At 39.6% G+C, this 16,052-nt stretch overlaps 1 protein-coding gene across 4 annotated transcripts in view; it reads left to right on the top strand.

Annotated features, from left to right (window-relative positions):
- The window catches only part of veph1 (ventricular zone expressed PH domain-containing 1), a 76,049-nt gene that overhangs the window by 54,511 nt on the left and 5,486 nt on the right, over window positions 1-16,052 (top strand). For all 4 annotated transcript variants that reach the window (XM_071496839.1, XM_071496838.1, XM_071496836.1 and 1 more), the window contains 2 exons: window positions 1,452-1,569; window positions 13,883-14,019. In XM_071496839.1, coding sequence (XP_071352940.1) covers window positions 1,452-1,569; window positions 13,883-14,019 — 255 coding nt within the window. The remainder of the gene's footprint in view (window positions 1-1,451; window positions 1,570-13,882; window positions 14,020-16,052) is intronic.

Genomic DNA, 16,052 nt, shown 5'->3' with positions numbered 1-16,052 from the left:
AAAACATTTTTCACATTTACATCCTTGCTCGTTACCGTCAAGGACGGAAGGTCGAACACACCAGCAGCTCAGCTACCTGTTTTTCTTACATTCATGTAGATCCAGCTCCCTGCGGGCCTTTCCTGTGAGTCTGAGAAACCTCTCCTCTTTTTAAAAGGATCATCAGAAAATGTGGAAGAATTGCAGCAGGGTCAGAGTTCAGAGAGGGTCAGAGAAATAATGAAGCACAGGTTCATTATTACAGGATTTTTAAACTGTGAACTCATAATGGAGAGATTTATGAACCACATATGAGCGATCACCACATGAGGACACCCACACAGAGATAAGCTGTAGGTTAGGAAGATATGGCTACAGAATCATACGTAAATACAGTCTGGACGCTCACAGGAATGAGACTGCTTCTTTCTCATGAAGGCTAATGACAGTAATCCATCATCTCATGAAATGGTCCTCTTTCTCTCCAAACAACCCTAAGATAAATATGTATTATCTCAAGGGTTTAAGTGTCACTGAAGTGTGCTTGTGTGTATTTAAAGTGAAGTATAACTCTTACCATGTGCAGGGGGTCTTTAGGGATTTATAATGGGGGTCTAGGATTCCATTACCTTCTATTCTATCACACACACACACACACACACACACACACACACACACACACAAATACAGATGCACAGTTGACTTTAACTTGACGTTCACTTCTTTGTGTTTATGGGCTAACCAAACCTCCTCTGTAGGTCTGTAGGTCCACTTCGCTTTTTCCTCTCTTTGCTCTCTGTCCTAACAGTGTGTTAGATGTGTGTAAAATAAACAGCAGCGCTGCCCTGAGCAGGTCCAGAGGATCAGGATCAGTGCTGATGCATCAGTGTCGTCTATAAACCCATATCTAAAGCTCTCTGATCCTGTGTTTGTTCAATCTCAGTCTGACGCCATTCAAAAACACCTCACAAGCCACAATGTGTACAAACAGCAGCCAGCAGCTTTCACTGCAGCAGCTAGCTGTGAGCAAAGCCACTTTGGTTTGGAAGGTTTCATCCTTTTGTTTATTTTTATTTTTATTTGTTTATTTCAGTGACACTGTGTAGATGTAGCACTTCAGTGGTGCTGTTGGTTAAAAAACCCATTTGAAACGCTGTATTTTTTTTGAAGCTGGAGATGAAGAGCTGCTGTGTATAAGGATGTGCAGTGACACCCCTGTCTTGAAAACAAAACAAAACAATTTTTTTATTTTAATTTTATATATATATATATATTGTTTTTTAGTATTTTCTTATTATCACATAATTTTTAATTATTTACTAAATATAATGTAGCCCTACTGTCGGCTGTATTATGTAGGAAACTAAATAAATAAATATATATAATTGGATATATTGTTGGACGGTTCGATGTATTTGTGATGCACAGTGATTTCATGTGTTTCTCTCTGTTTTCTTTCCCTCTGCCTTCAGGACCTGGACAGTCTGCAGATCCAGCTGGAGGAGGTGCGTTTCTTCGACCTGTTTGGATACAGTGAGGAAGAAGGAGGTTGGCTTTGCTTTATGTGTAACAACCCTGAGAAGGCCACAGGTACACACACACACACACACACACACACACACACACACACGCACACGCACACACACACACACACTTGAGCCCAGGCCCAATTATACATAACCATAATTAGCTGAGAACAACATTGTTCAAGTTGTTTTCATACAAACAAACAGAGAGAGGTTTCGGAAAAACAGGACGCCTCCACCCTCCACACATTTTTGTCTCTGACAGCACTCTGTTTTTCAGATTTTGAGATTGTTTTCTTGGCAGCTGTGAAACCAAAAACAACCGTGCCTGTTGTATCAACTTCATATTAATATGAGAATTGTCATTAAGGAGACAGACAGATAAGGAAATATAGACAGTTTTTATAGGATCAGCTAACACTCTGTGAACATCACTTCAAAGGCTGAAGACTCCTGGAGATAAATAAGCTTCTGGTGAAACCTAAGTAGTTTTACTGTAAGAGTTTTTTTTATGTGCTCGTTGAATTTAACACGGCAATGACCACACACACATACAAACAAACTTAACCAAACACAATCTATAAACTTGTGACGAAAAAGTAAAAAGCAAAAAAGTTGAGGTAGAGAAGAAATGCACTAGGAAAAAAGAATGGAAGGAATGAAGGGATGAGCTGTTATTATCTGGAAAACTGACTCCCTGCAATTTTAAAAACAACTTCCTGTACACTTGCACACATATTAACAGCCATCAGATTACACACTTTACCTTACAGACTGCATTCCACTGTGGTTTCTGCTGAATTGCTCCCAGCCCTTGTTGTCTTCTCTAAACAGAGCAATGAACAAGTAAAGCGGGATTTAAAAGATTTTCTTGGCTCTTCTGGGCACAGTTGTGTCTCTCTGGGGTCTGATGGTAAAACCATCACAGAGCTCCATGGGGTGTTTTCACTCTAAATAACTTCAAGGCAAATAATCTTTTCCCAGAACAGTCGAGGAAAATGGGGCAACGAGCAGCTCTTATTTAATCACTGCCAGTCTGATTTTGGTGTTGTTATGAAGGGTTACTGTAATCAGTCAAGACATCGTCATCATGACTCAGTTCTGATGAGTTTACGTTGGACCAGAGACCCCCTCCGATGAGCACTTTGTCCTGATGAAGTCAGACTTGGAATAGTGACCAAACCCTTAAATCACATTTAGATTAGCATGTGTGTGTGTATGTGTCATATACAGTGACTCCTCACTTTTCAGACTTTCTTGCTTAGGCTTGATTTACGCTGTTAAGCATCTCTCCTCAGTTTCCTGTCTCTTCTCAGTCCACTGTGAGGATCACAGAAAGCACAAAGTGTATCTATGTCAGTGATGAGACAGTAAATTAACAGAGTCTATAAATCGATGAGTGACAGTTTAGCCTGAGGAGAGCAAATGTGACAGAGAGTTTGGGAAACAGGCTTTAAATCTGCCTCCATCTCTTTGTCAGTATCACATGGAAGCAGTTATTAGTTATATAAGAGGAGTCAGAGGAGACCAGTTTGTGGCAGATGTTATGTTCTGGTGAAGAAATATGGAGGGAGAGGGGAGGGGAGAGAAAAGGTAAAAGTGAGAGGGACTGACATTGGGGAAAGTGAAAGAGAGTCAGGTTTCTCTAATAAGTAGTTTTGAACCTGTGTCCCATAAAGGAACATGCTGTTTCCAGCTCCGCTCTGCTGTTTGGTGGAAGCTAATGAGAAGCCAGCAGGTACTTCTCAGAAAGTTACAGCCAGAGGCAGGAAACTGTTTGCTGGTGGACGGAAACAGGCGGATAGGATGCAGTTAAAGTTTTGTTTGTCTGTGTGTGTGAGAGAGTTTATGTTTATTTATTTTGATGTTCTTTGGAAGGAGAAAAGTTCAGACTGGAGATGATTACCACGTCACACACAGGATTTAACTAACGATCATAAGGCAGCAGTTGGGGTCAAATTGAGATCTAAAAAAAACAAAGAATAAAAATCCTAAACCTGCATAATGTAATTCTTGTGTGATGCTGAAATAAGAAGATGTAAAGAAACTACTCTCAAGTGACACAACATATAAATACTCATACCTATGGGCTGTGATATTACATATAGATTAAGGTTAAAGGTGCCCTGTGGAGTTTTCCTATAAACAAAGTTGTATTTACAACTTCTCACTAAAACACATTGTGTGGTCTAACAAACATGTTAAATGCATTTTCCTTTTCCTCAAAGGAAATAAAACGGGATAATTTGAAGCCAGCATTATTTACAGTCTTATTTTATCCTGCCTTTTGTTGGTGCGCATGCTTGTGCATCCTCATGCACATGCACAAAATACAAACAAAGCAAGGACCACCTCCGTCATTCAAAAACTTTTCTCCTTAGCACTCTTAGTGGTCAAAAACTCCACAGGGTACCTTCTAATTCATCAGTTATGACCATTTATACATACGGCCGAAATTATTTTAAATATATAGTGTGTGTGATTGTAAATATGTAGTCAGTATAGTATAGTCAGTGTATAGTCAGTTATTATTGTGGCCAAACTGGTTTAATGTAGCTACCAGTTTAGAGTCAGGTAAGACATTTGGTCCTGGTTAATGATAATGATCAACTGTTTTCAGCATTAGAGGAAATGTTAGAGTATGATTAGGTCTATTGTCTTATTTTCTGCGTTTATTTTTTATCCTGCCGTAAAGTTTCATCCCTTACTTCGAGTGTTGCTAGCGGGAGCATTGCAGCTCAGTACAGTCCACTGGGACCAATAGAGACCCAAAAAATCAGTCATCACCGTAACACTAACTCTGCATGAAAACCATTATTACATAATACACATATAATTTCTTTTATTATTATTATTAAACATGTAACTGGATTGGTCTGGACTTGTGGTTTACTAAATACCTCCCTGCAGTTGGAGCTCAGTGAGCACTTGGAATAACACAGTCTGATTCACTTGGAAATGGCTCTACAGTGATGAGTGCTCAGGATATAAGATGATTTACTGAGCACCTCCATTAACTAAATGATCTTCATCCATTCAACTGGAATTAATATTTATATGGTTCATTTAGATGGAAGCTGTCATTAAGCTGGGTTCACAGCTTTTCATTTTCTCTTTCTTCCATGTCATTGTCTCATCATCACCCATTTCCTCAAATACACAAACACAGAAGTAAACACACACACGTCAGACGGCCTGATCCAAACAGTGCGACAGCCAAATTGAAGCCATTCCTCCAACTGTGCTGCAGAACAAACCGGTGTAATCAGTGAGGGAGCTGAATGACTGCAGAGAACGGATGATTACCATTCAGAATCAGGCCAGTCTCTCTTCATTATAGGGGGATTTAGAAAAGGAATAGTAGTACTTTCCCTCTGGGATTGTGTGATTTAAAGTGTGTGTGCCTGTGGATACATGTGTTTACTATAGCATTTGTGGCCTTGGATGATCCTTCTGCTCTGCATGTCCATCAGGTACAAGCTTGAAGGCTTAGTTCACCAAAATTAGAGAGAATATTATCTTATATAACCCTCGTAGTAGCAATTTGAAATGCAGGTTCTGAAATTTCTGCCTCCGCCCTTCGTCAGTTATAACGAATGGAATTTGGTTTGCGGTTTGCATGGCACTGATTAATTATACTGGAAAATTAAACAGCGGCATCTCTATCTAGAAACAGTTTCCCAGAACTCACTGTGACCAATTTTTTCTGGAAGTACTTTCTCACAAACAAAAGGCTCTTGTGAAAATGGAAATCTCAGATGCATACCAAAACCAAAACAAGCTACATGTCTTGATCCCACCAAAATGAATCGGAAAATATGTTGTTTTTTTCTAAATTGGTAAATTTGTAGCTAAAATAATGGGTAGTTGTCACTCAGTTGTTAAAGTAATGCTCTGCCTACTTGTCACTTTTTCAGACATAAGTGTTTAAACTACTCAATCAACCCAGCACATCACTGTGAAACCTGGGTTAATTAAAACACATTAACGTTGTTCATGATAATAAACTCACCACACATTTATTTAAGAAATCAGACAAAACAAACTCTACTCAAACAAACGACTCTAACATGTACAACGGACTGAAGTCAGACAGCAAATCACTTTCATTAAACCTGTTCAAAACAACACACCTTGCATCACTGTGCAGCTATATATCTACCCCTCGTCATATTCAGACGACCAAGTATGTTAAATAAGTGACCCCCTCTGTGACCACCACCTGAGGCCTGACATTTTTGTGTCAGTCACACCTCAGACTGCGGCCATGAACTCAGTGGCCTGAACCAGTGCTAAGTACAGCTGATCATTAGTCAGCTGTCCGCACCTGGCTTCATAATAAGGAAAAAGGGGCTGCATAACATTTGACTGCAGAAACATGAATATAGTAGCTAATGTGTATGGCTTTGGGAACTTTTGGGGTTCATTTTTTGCCTTCAATTGATTAAGAATCTGACAGGAGATAGAAGAAGAGACATCATATAAAAGAGCCACCAGCCCCTCACAGAGCCATATGGATTCACTTAATATACCGTGAATCAAATATATCATTAGCACACAGGTTTCAGCCTGCGGGGCCCAATCAGTGGGATTTTGCAGAAAATTTACAGAATTGCTTAACAACGAATAATATGGAGCCCATTTCTACTTCGCAGTCCTCATCAAAACAAATTGGGAGGAAATTTCTGTGCAACGTACAGGAAACTTGTTCTTAGTTTACATGAAGAAGAAGACCTAGTTACAGCACTTTTTTACTTGGGCTGAGTCATTGTACTACAGTGACTGCATCCATGCCATAAGTATTGGACACAAACTGCTGGCAAAATCAAACGGGTCATTTACATAATGGTTTATGGTGACGTGAAACATGTGAAAAAGAAAATGTCCATAAAGCGGACTCAGAATATGTAGGCGAAGTCTTCAATGGAAAGTTTCTTACTTGTCCAACTGAAAGCTGTCCAGCTATATCCAGTACATTAGGTCAAGTTACAGTAAGTGACAGTGGTGACTCATCTCATCTCACTGAAACAAATGTAATGACTTGACTTCAGTCCCTGTGCAGTTTAGATGAGGACTGTTTCACTTTTAGTTGACCCCACGTTTTTATTTTCATCATACAGTAAAAGCAGCACATGTTTACTGTGTATGCATGTTGTTCACATTACCAGCTGCCACCAGCCAGCATTTTACTTTATCATGCTTTATATTGCTTTGCTGTAATGAAAAACTCGCTGACTTGGCCTGAGTGGCTCGCTGTGATTACTACAGTGCTTACACACACACACACACACACACACACACACACACACACACACACACAAGGAGCTGGTTCTCATGTTTTAATGGTGCAGGTAAAAAGAGAGAAAGGTGAGGTGTTTTCCATTGTGAAGGCCAAAGTGGAGCCAGTGGTTACTGCAACTCCATGATGCTTTATGATATACTGTTGAGTTTTACTACTGGAATGCCTTTGAAGTGAGCAGTAATGAGCAGAGTTGTGTGTGTGTGTGTGTGTGTGTGTGTGTGTGTGTGTGTGTGTGTGTGCGCGTGTGTGTGTGTGTGTGTGTGTGTGTGTGTGTGTTGTGTATGTACTGTGTGGACATGCCAGAGTGAGGTACGCTGTTCGCCGTCTCATTCTCGTTCAGTGTTTCTGGCATTGTTGAGTATTTTTATGACAACATGCCACAGAGGTAACTGGTTTCTGTGAAAATACCACAAACAAGGGAAAAGAGACTTGTAACTGCCTTGAATGGACTTTTGACATTCACGAACGCACTCAAGCTTTAAAATAGGCATACATAACCTCATTTCCTCGTGCCCCTACATGTGCATTTTGTGCACACATTCACTCACGTCATGAAGACAGATCCCCTGTTTGCAAAAAAGATGGAAAACCCCAAACAAGACTTTCCATCATTCCACCATCAATCACTGACACACCATTGGACAGAACTTCTCACCTCCAGGAATTATGTTGCAAATTCAGGAGATGTCCTCGCAATAGAGAGACATTCATCACACAGTGAGGAGTTTAGAGGGTTAGAAAAATTTGCCTAAAAGATTTAAGACAGCATTTCTCATGGGTGTTGTTAGATATTCTGGTAATATCATCAGCCAGGGTTGTGGTTATAAGGAAACGTATTAGCTCATACCCCATTGTTGACAGAGAGAATGATTGTCTATAAAGCTCTGCTGTCAAACCTTCCATCTTAAATCTCCTCACTCAGTTAAATCTTAACCACAGTACACAATGTAGTAATTACTTAACCTAACATATACAGTACCATATGTCCACATTAACCTTGGCACGACTACATTCATGTTTCATTCCAGGCCGGGGTTTAATAGCTTTATTGTATGAGTATGATTTTTTTATGACTCTTGTAATTGTTTTTATTCATTCTTTCACCAGTGTTCTCTTTTTCAGTCTTTGTTCCACCTTTGTTGTTGTAATCTCTGCTGTCTGAAAACGTCTACAGCAGGTAGTCCTCTCTTTCCTGCTGTTAGAGACGTGTGAGCTAACTGAACCAAGCTTATGGGAAATGTTGTTTATTAAAAGCTGCAAAAAACAGGAATGTTGAATAAAAGAATAAAAATTAGATTAGATTGTTTAAAAAAAAAACAAAAAAACAACTCTTAATCTCAACATATGAAGCGCGCAGTAGTTATTAGCGCTGTTACAAATGTCAGTGGGATTTTGAATGAGGTTCTTGGAGTTCTGGTTTCACTTCAGCTCTGTATTATGATGCGTCCATGTCATACTGTTTCACACACAGTGGGTGTGTGTGCTCTATGTGAATGTAGGCGTTATCTTGCATGTTGTGTCCCCTTACAGTCAAACCCAGCCAAATAAAAGTCCCTGCTTTCCTTTAATTGTTTTTTTAAAATCGATTTTGCAACATGTTTTTGCAAAGCCAGACATGTTACAAGAAGCAGTTTTGCTCTTGGTAATGACTCTGCATTTTTTCCAGTTATGAAATTCTGTCGCTCAACAGGGAAACTTGACATTTAACACGGGACGGGGGGTGGGTAACTTGTTTACAACCACATTTTTTCCTTTAATTGATATTTAACAAGGGTGAGTAAGTGTACTGTCAACTGTGGTTCACACCCATAGTTTTCTTTCAGGACACATTTCCATGTTCTCCTCACACCTGATCTCGCTGCCGTTATCCTCAGGTTAAAAACTACAAACCACTTACTAATACACACATGCACTCATTCATTATAAAAGCCTAACAAATTGACAAACACAAACATAAAGCATGATGAAGGTCTTTGCATATTTGGGCCTGAGGGTGAAATCAGGCTTGTTTGGAGGAGCAGCTGTTTCTAGCGATCTGGGTTTTGACTCCTGTCACAGTTTTGAAATCCTGTCAAGAAAAAGTCAGTGAACTCTTTTGAATTACTTGGGTTTTCTGTCAAATGTGATCGGATCTTCATTGTCACAACACAAATAATTATAATCTTTCATGTTGTTATTGAACACACACATTAAACATTCACAGTGCTGATGGAAAAAGAAGGTGAGGCAATGAAAGATGCAAAGCCCCAAATCATGATGTTTACTCCACCGAACTTCACTGTTGTGACAATGTTTTCATGTTGGAACACAGTGTGGAGTGTTAAAGTGCTCTTTGCCAAAAAAAAAAAAGCTTTTTTTTTTTTTTGTGAACATCATGCTCCATGCAACCACGCACCACGATTTACATATGGTAGACTCATGAACACAGATGTTAACCAGCTCCAATGATTCCTTTAAGCCTTTACTCTGAGGTTCTTTGTTACCTCACTGATCACTCTGCATTGTGGTGTTGGAGCCATCTCAGCTGGACGCCCACGACTAGGTTGAGTAACCACAAAATCATCTCCATTCATAAGCAGCTTGTCTGACTGTGGATTGATGAATATTTGAACTCTTTGAGATGAGAAGGAGCCATTTGTAAGTTTCACTGTTGCTACAGAGCTGTTGACAGCTGTTTACTTACCAGTCTAGAGGAACTTTGCAACTTCAGCATCAAGGTTCGTTCCATTACTTGCCAAGAGCTGTCTGCAGTTATTGAAGCAACGCCAATGTTGACTCTGCTACTTCTTCTTCTAACTTCTTCTCCTAAAGTTAGCATGCTAAGCAGCTAGCCGCAGCCTGTCTCATCACTTTCCAAAGCAACTCACTGCCCTGAAGAAGTAGCACTGCTCATATTATAACCTCTTGTCTTGTAAATGCAACAATGGCTGAAGCGCTTGTCAAGGGACAGTCACCACCACCTGCTCCCGGCAATAAACCATGTTCAGCGGCAGATGATCAGCTGATGCCTCTTGTGAACAGCAAACTCAAAATCTTTAAGCTTCAAAGTAGCTCTAATCCACACAACTCTAATCTGGCTTCATTCACTAGACTCTTGGTTCGATAACTCCTGACTCCAGTTAGCTTTTGTTGATGTCAGTAGCTGAGGGGTCCACAGTCAACCTATGCTGGGAATATTTGAATGATGTTTTCAATATGGACAAGAACAATACAATGATTTGTGTATTTGATTTTGGGGTTAGTGAAAATAGATTGTGTTTGTTCACATACTTCTTCTTGCCACTGTAGCTGAAGAGCCATTGGCAGAGACGGCCTTGTCAGATTTACCAATAAAATATGTCCAAGGTCATGTGACCACTCGTGGCCACCAATATATAAAGGTGTGAATGCAGTCGTAACACAGAGGATACCGAATGACTGAATGCAACACTTGCTCTGATTGCACCCCAGAAGGTTCTGGACACAAGCATTCTGCATTTTGTTTGCTTGCACAAGCATCCTCAATATTTGTTTGTGACTCAGTGGTGGCATGTGTGTGTTTTGCGTCCTTGTCTCAGTGTTTGACGTCAGTGTGTCTCAGACGAGGGGTTGTGAACTATAGTGCATGCCTCAGGCTGACAACAAATCCAGGGAAGACTTTCCAGGTGTCGACATCAAAGCAAGGTGACGCCATGAGACGCCGTGATTTATGCACCAGACAAGTTTATTTCTGCACCCAAAAAACTGAAATATTTGTTAGATGGTGCAGACAAGCTGGGTGTGTGTTCAGTTGTAAATGAGTAGTATTTCTCTCTAAATTGGCTGACAGGAAATCTCAATGTGTTTTTGCTTTAGGACACACAAACTAATAATTTGGGAAGAATGCAAAAGTTTTACTCAGATGTTTGGCATCCTGATGAATCATCTGTAAAATATACTGTAGAAAACATACAAACACGGAACATTGTCACACTTCACCATAGTCCAGTCACATCCATAAATTTAAACATCACTTCTTAAGTTGGCTCTCAAATTAAAGGGTAAGTTCACTTAAATTGCAAAAAGACAAAAAGACATTTCTCTCATTTGATATTTAACCTTGGAGATAATTTTGCCATGTTTTTGAGTTTTACATCAGTACAGTGGAGTTCTGCTGTGCTCATATCATTAAATATTATTGATTGTTATTTTCATTGTGTTCCCTACGTACAACTTTTGTGTTTAGTGTTCTGTGGGTTTTTGAGATCATCTCTGGAAAGGAGTGTTACTGTGGAAGTCTTTTTTTTATTGTAATGTTTCATTGCTGTGAGCATCACATACAGAGTTATATTCACCTCCATCATATCAGGATAACGGCAGAAATCTCAGCATCTGATATCTGGACAATATAAACCAAAACTATCTTCTAACTATGCCTGGATATCACAAGAAATAAGTAGGTAAATGAATGAGTCAATAAACTAAATATTTATGCAGGTATTAATGTTTCTGTGACAGCCCTGCATAGCAAGATGTTCTCTATTATGATGCACTGTGTGATGTTACGGCCGCAGTTCTGCATCATCATTATCAATATGCTATATACACATACACAATATACTATTTCTTGACTAATCAATTCATCATTTACTGTATAAAATCTCAAAGTATACAATGAAATGGCCATTAGAAGTTCTCAGAGCCTGAAATAATATCTTTGTACTGCTTTAAAATGTTGTTTCACCATTTGTCAAAAATCTAAAAGGTATTTTATTTACAATGCTGTGAAACATTAAAGCAGCAAAGAGGCTCCACTCCTCTCTTCTCTTCCCCTCTGAGAAGAGATGAGAGGAGTTGGGTTCTGATGACCTTTAATGGTTTGTCCTGTTTGGCATCAGGTACTTGTGTGAATCATCTGTTACAGCATGCCCACACATTCACGCACACTCCTATCAGATTGCAGTAATCTCCCGACTGTTTTAGTCATCGTCGTGGATACAAAGAGTGGCTCTGTTTGGTGGTCAGAATTTGTAAAGTAGAGGATGGAGCAGAGGAAGTGTGTGAAAGAAAGAGCAGGACAGGCCTGTTTGTAAGAACCCCAAAGTAGCTTCAATCAGAAGTTCATTTTTACCTTCACTCATTTGTTAAATAAGAAGTCACACTAAAACACAGACACACACGATTCTATCTTGCCTCATAAATGCTCACAATGTGTCAAAATGTTACACAACAGCCTTTGAACTGAGGGGGAAACGTTTTATTCAGTATAAAGCAGCTGTGACAGCAGATACTTTAAGAATCAGTGCCGGTTTAAACGCCTCCTCCTCCAGCTGGAGAGTGGATGCTTAAATTGCTTATTTAAATTTTAAGCATCATTCCATTATTGCTGTGCATTTTCTCTGTGTATTCAGTTTGTTCTTATTGATAAAATAACAGATGCCTTCTGAGACGTCATGTTCCAAAGAGATGAGATGACGAATGCCACTGACGAATGCATGACGCATTCATCACTATTGCACAGCTCACACAACTGGTCTCATTAAATGCATATGTCAACATCAGACTGATGAAATCACTTTCCAAGTAAACAGCTGACTGTAAATCTTGGATCGGAATGATTTCAATCTGACTGTAAAACTGCGTGGATGTAACTGCAATTACTGACGCTTATAGAGACACACACACACACACACACACACACACACACACCTTCAAATTGGTACTCGATCCAGCTCAGTCCAGGTTGATGTGGGCGAGTGTTTCTAATCAGACCAGTCCAGACCCGACTATGTGGGAGTTCTCCACTATGTGATCACACACACATATGAGAGAGACAAAATGCTTTGTTAATTTAAGATGAAGAACCCATTAATGTTGACTGGGAGTGAATAAGTTCAAAAGTTTGTTTGTATCGGAACAATTTCATGCAAATGCAGCTCAAAGTGTTTCAAGATGAAACATTACAACCGAAAACTAAAGAAATAGAACCAGAAATAAATAAAGAAAATTGAGAACAGAGCAGATACAAATTAACTGTGTGGCAATGATGTAACCCTCAGATAAGCACGGTGGCTGTGCCATGCTCTAGATGTGGACATGATAAATGTAATCTCACTTTATTTAGGGGAAGCTCCTCTGAGATTGGCAGGGTTCACCACATTCAGTGCATTCATTAACATTTACAATTGATGTACTTGTTGAAATGCAGCATACCTGTGCTTTTGTACGGTATATTTAGCCATGCACTATCAATTACATACACTCTACGTATGCAAGCCCATTTCAAAAGCATTACATAATCTTTTCAGTTTGTTAGTGCATTCTTGTTATCTTGTACTGTGGCAGGGGTTCCAAGCTTAAATGACCCAGAGGGTAATTGTTTTCCTTGAGAACGACAACTTTCTCGTTGCTTACAACACAGGAAGTAATTACATTAAACTCCATGAAAAAACGATCTGTACCGAAGCTGCCTGTTCTTTATTTTGATTTCAAAAAGAGACATTTTGGTGCACTCTGCAGTAAATAAGTGTTTATGTTGACAAAATGCACAATTAGGTCCAGCTTGCTAAATTCTATGTATGAAATAAAAGACTTTTTATGCACCCACGTTACAGCCTTGCCAAATATTTATTATTTTTGTACTTTAAATAAGGGAAAAATTCAAAATAGATAAAATTGGAAAAATAGAAATGTGCCAGAGAGATATAATAATACATTCTTAACATGTAGGGGATCTTGTGAAATTGTCATGGGCTGGATATGGCCTGTCCAGTGGTATAAAAATCTTTAAACCTGCAGGCAATGGATAAATTTTAACTCACAGTGACAAATATTACTGGTTAATTGCCAAGAACACATTATTTATTTCACAAACCCCGTTTTTTCTTATTGTTTATCTTTCAGCTCATGAACACAGTGTTGTTGAATAACTGATTCATGTCTCAGATGTCAGAACCAGGTCATGAACGCACCTTAGCGACAGAACTTTCAGATCTGCATTGTGATGTAAATCAGCAGAAACATAAAAAAAATTCATAAAAAAAACAAAAAATCTTCTTCCTTTTGTCTTTCTTTCTCCGTTTTGTGTCTGTTGTTCTGTGTTTGTGCGGCCCTCCAGTTGTGAACCAGGAGGGGCAGCCTCTGATCGAGGGGAAGCTGAAGGAGAAGCAGGTCCGCTGGAAGTTCATCAAGCGCTGGAAAACCCGCTACTTCACCTTGGCGGGGAATCAACTACTCTTCCGAAGAGGCAAATCAGTACGTAGCCAATGAAAATGATGCCTCCTCAAACACAGGCACACTCACACATGGACACACATGCACACTGTGCCTGGCCCCTCACTTGTAAAATCCTCATTAATACTTCCTTGTTCTGCATCATTTGAGACATGATGAAATTCTGTATGAAACAGTGGAAATCCCATCTTGTGATAAGATCAACTGTCCCTCAGGAGCATCTGGTCAAACTGACCGTAACAAACCTTGGCCCCGGTAAGGACTCTTGGGGGACTCCCAAGGCCTAAGCATGATGCTGCAACAACATGACTCACTCTCACCCTCTGTAACTCAAAGCAGGCATCATTACGCACAAGTAGCAAACACAGAGAAGGAGGTACTGCCCTGTACGGTATGTGTGAATGAAAGAAAGACTGAATAGGTGAGGAGATTTCCCTCCGGGTTGATACGACACAAGTTTCCCCTCCATCTGTGCTGTGTTTGCTGCTGACTTACTGTAAGACTGAACAAAGGCTGAGGTCACCGGACACAGAATCATTGTGCAAAGGAAAAGTTTGCTTAATCAACAAAAACATGGGGCGAAAACATTTCGATTGAAAGTGGGTTGAGGTAAAGTTTGATTTTAACCAGCTGATGCAAGAAAAACATTGACAGTCAGAAAATCTGATTTATGTTGAAATTTCACTACAGTTATGTGTATGCGTGCTAATATCCTAGTTTATGGCAGTCATCTCCCAAAAGTGAAAAAATTAATAATTTAAAACAATCCACAGCCACTAGGAGATTGGGTTTTCTCTGGGCCATGTTATACAATCAGCTCCAAAAAACTACGGAGAAGCACATGGAATAGTAGAGTTGAGCTCTCTCTCACTCTTTTTTTTTCTTATTTTTTTAAAACTGCATTCAATAGTCTTTGTGCTTCCATCCAAACAGTAAAGTATTCCTGTCTTTTTTTGCAGCAGCGGCCACAAATTGGAAAGATTTGGTATCTTTGTTCTCAGAGCTTGGTTTGTCTTAACCAGCCCGTTCAGGAGGTGGTTGGTATGTTGTGAAAGACCTTTTCCCAGCTGGGGACTGCATTGTTTCCTCCATATCGAATGATCGAGGTCGGAAATGTTCCCAGAATCCACACAAAGATGAGATCTGTATCTCAAGGCTGTACCATTTTTCCCCATGAGCATTTACCTAGTGGATGAAATAAGTTCAAAAGTTTTTTATCTGTTGCTTGTTAAGCCAGTGTGTCCTCTGAACACTGCACGGTCTCCTTAATTGGGTCCAGACATAGAGTGATGCCAAACTGCATCCAGGACTTGGCTTCGACTGGGGAAGTCCTCGTGCACGGGGTTTCAGCAGTGTCTCAAAACAAGATATGCAAAAATGTCAGGAAGTCCTAAGTAGAAGGAGGTGGGGGCCTTTTAGTTTTACCTCTTTTTTCACCACTGAAATCAGTCAAATGTTCAACTTGCTTGCGTTAGGTAACATGGTGAATATGTATTGTTTTGTTTTCATCATTGAAATGTGTTGTTTTTGTATGGGCTCATTAAATGCTTACTGCTTAGTTATGATGCGCTGACTGGCTCTGAGAGGCTTTTAAAACTGGCAGATTGTGCGTTTACAAGCTCATCTGTTTGTCAGAAAATCAGAGCTGAAGAGACACAAAAAGCAAACATGCACATCATAAAAACAATAATGTGATTGTGACAGAACATAAAATGGTTCTGTTCAGCAGCCAAGTGCTGTTGCACTGTTGTGAGTGTCAGTGCCAATAAGCAAAAAAGAAACTCCCCATGGCCGTTTTTGTGAGAGTACAAAAAGGCATAATAATATCATTATTATGTATTAGCGTAATAATGTAAATGCAAACAATTTAGCTGTCTCAACAAATACACACACACATACAACAATCTCTCTAGATTCTCTTCCAGTATTTGGCATCATATCAGCACTATTGTCTCTTAAACTGTTAGATGCATTAAACATTGGCAACACTCAATAAATCTACACCACCAGTCACCAAGATGTGGAGGATTCTCAGACGATATGTCAATAGAGTT

Source organism: Trachinotus anak, unplaced genomic scaffold, assembly GCF_046630095.1.
Source record: "Trachinotus anak isolate AG129_WGS33_773 ecotype Australia unplaced genomic scaffold, CSIRO_AGI_Tana_v1 ptg000014l, whole genome shotgun sequence".
In the NCBI taxonomy this organism is placed as follows: Eukaryota; Metazoa; Chordata; class Actinopteri; order Carangiformes; family Carangidae; genus Trachinotus; species Trachinotus anak.
The sequence above is the reverse complement of the archived record's forward strand: the minus strand, read 5'-3'. Positions and strand labels throughout refer to the sequence as shown.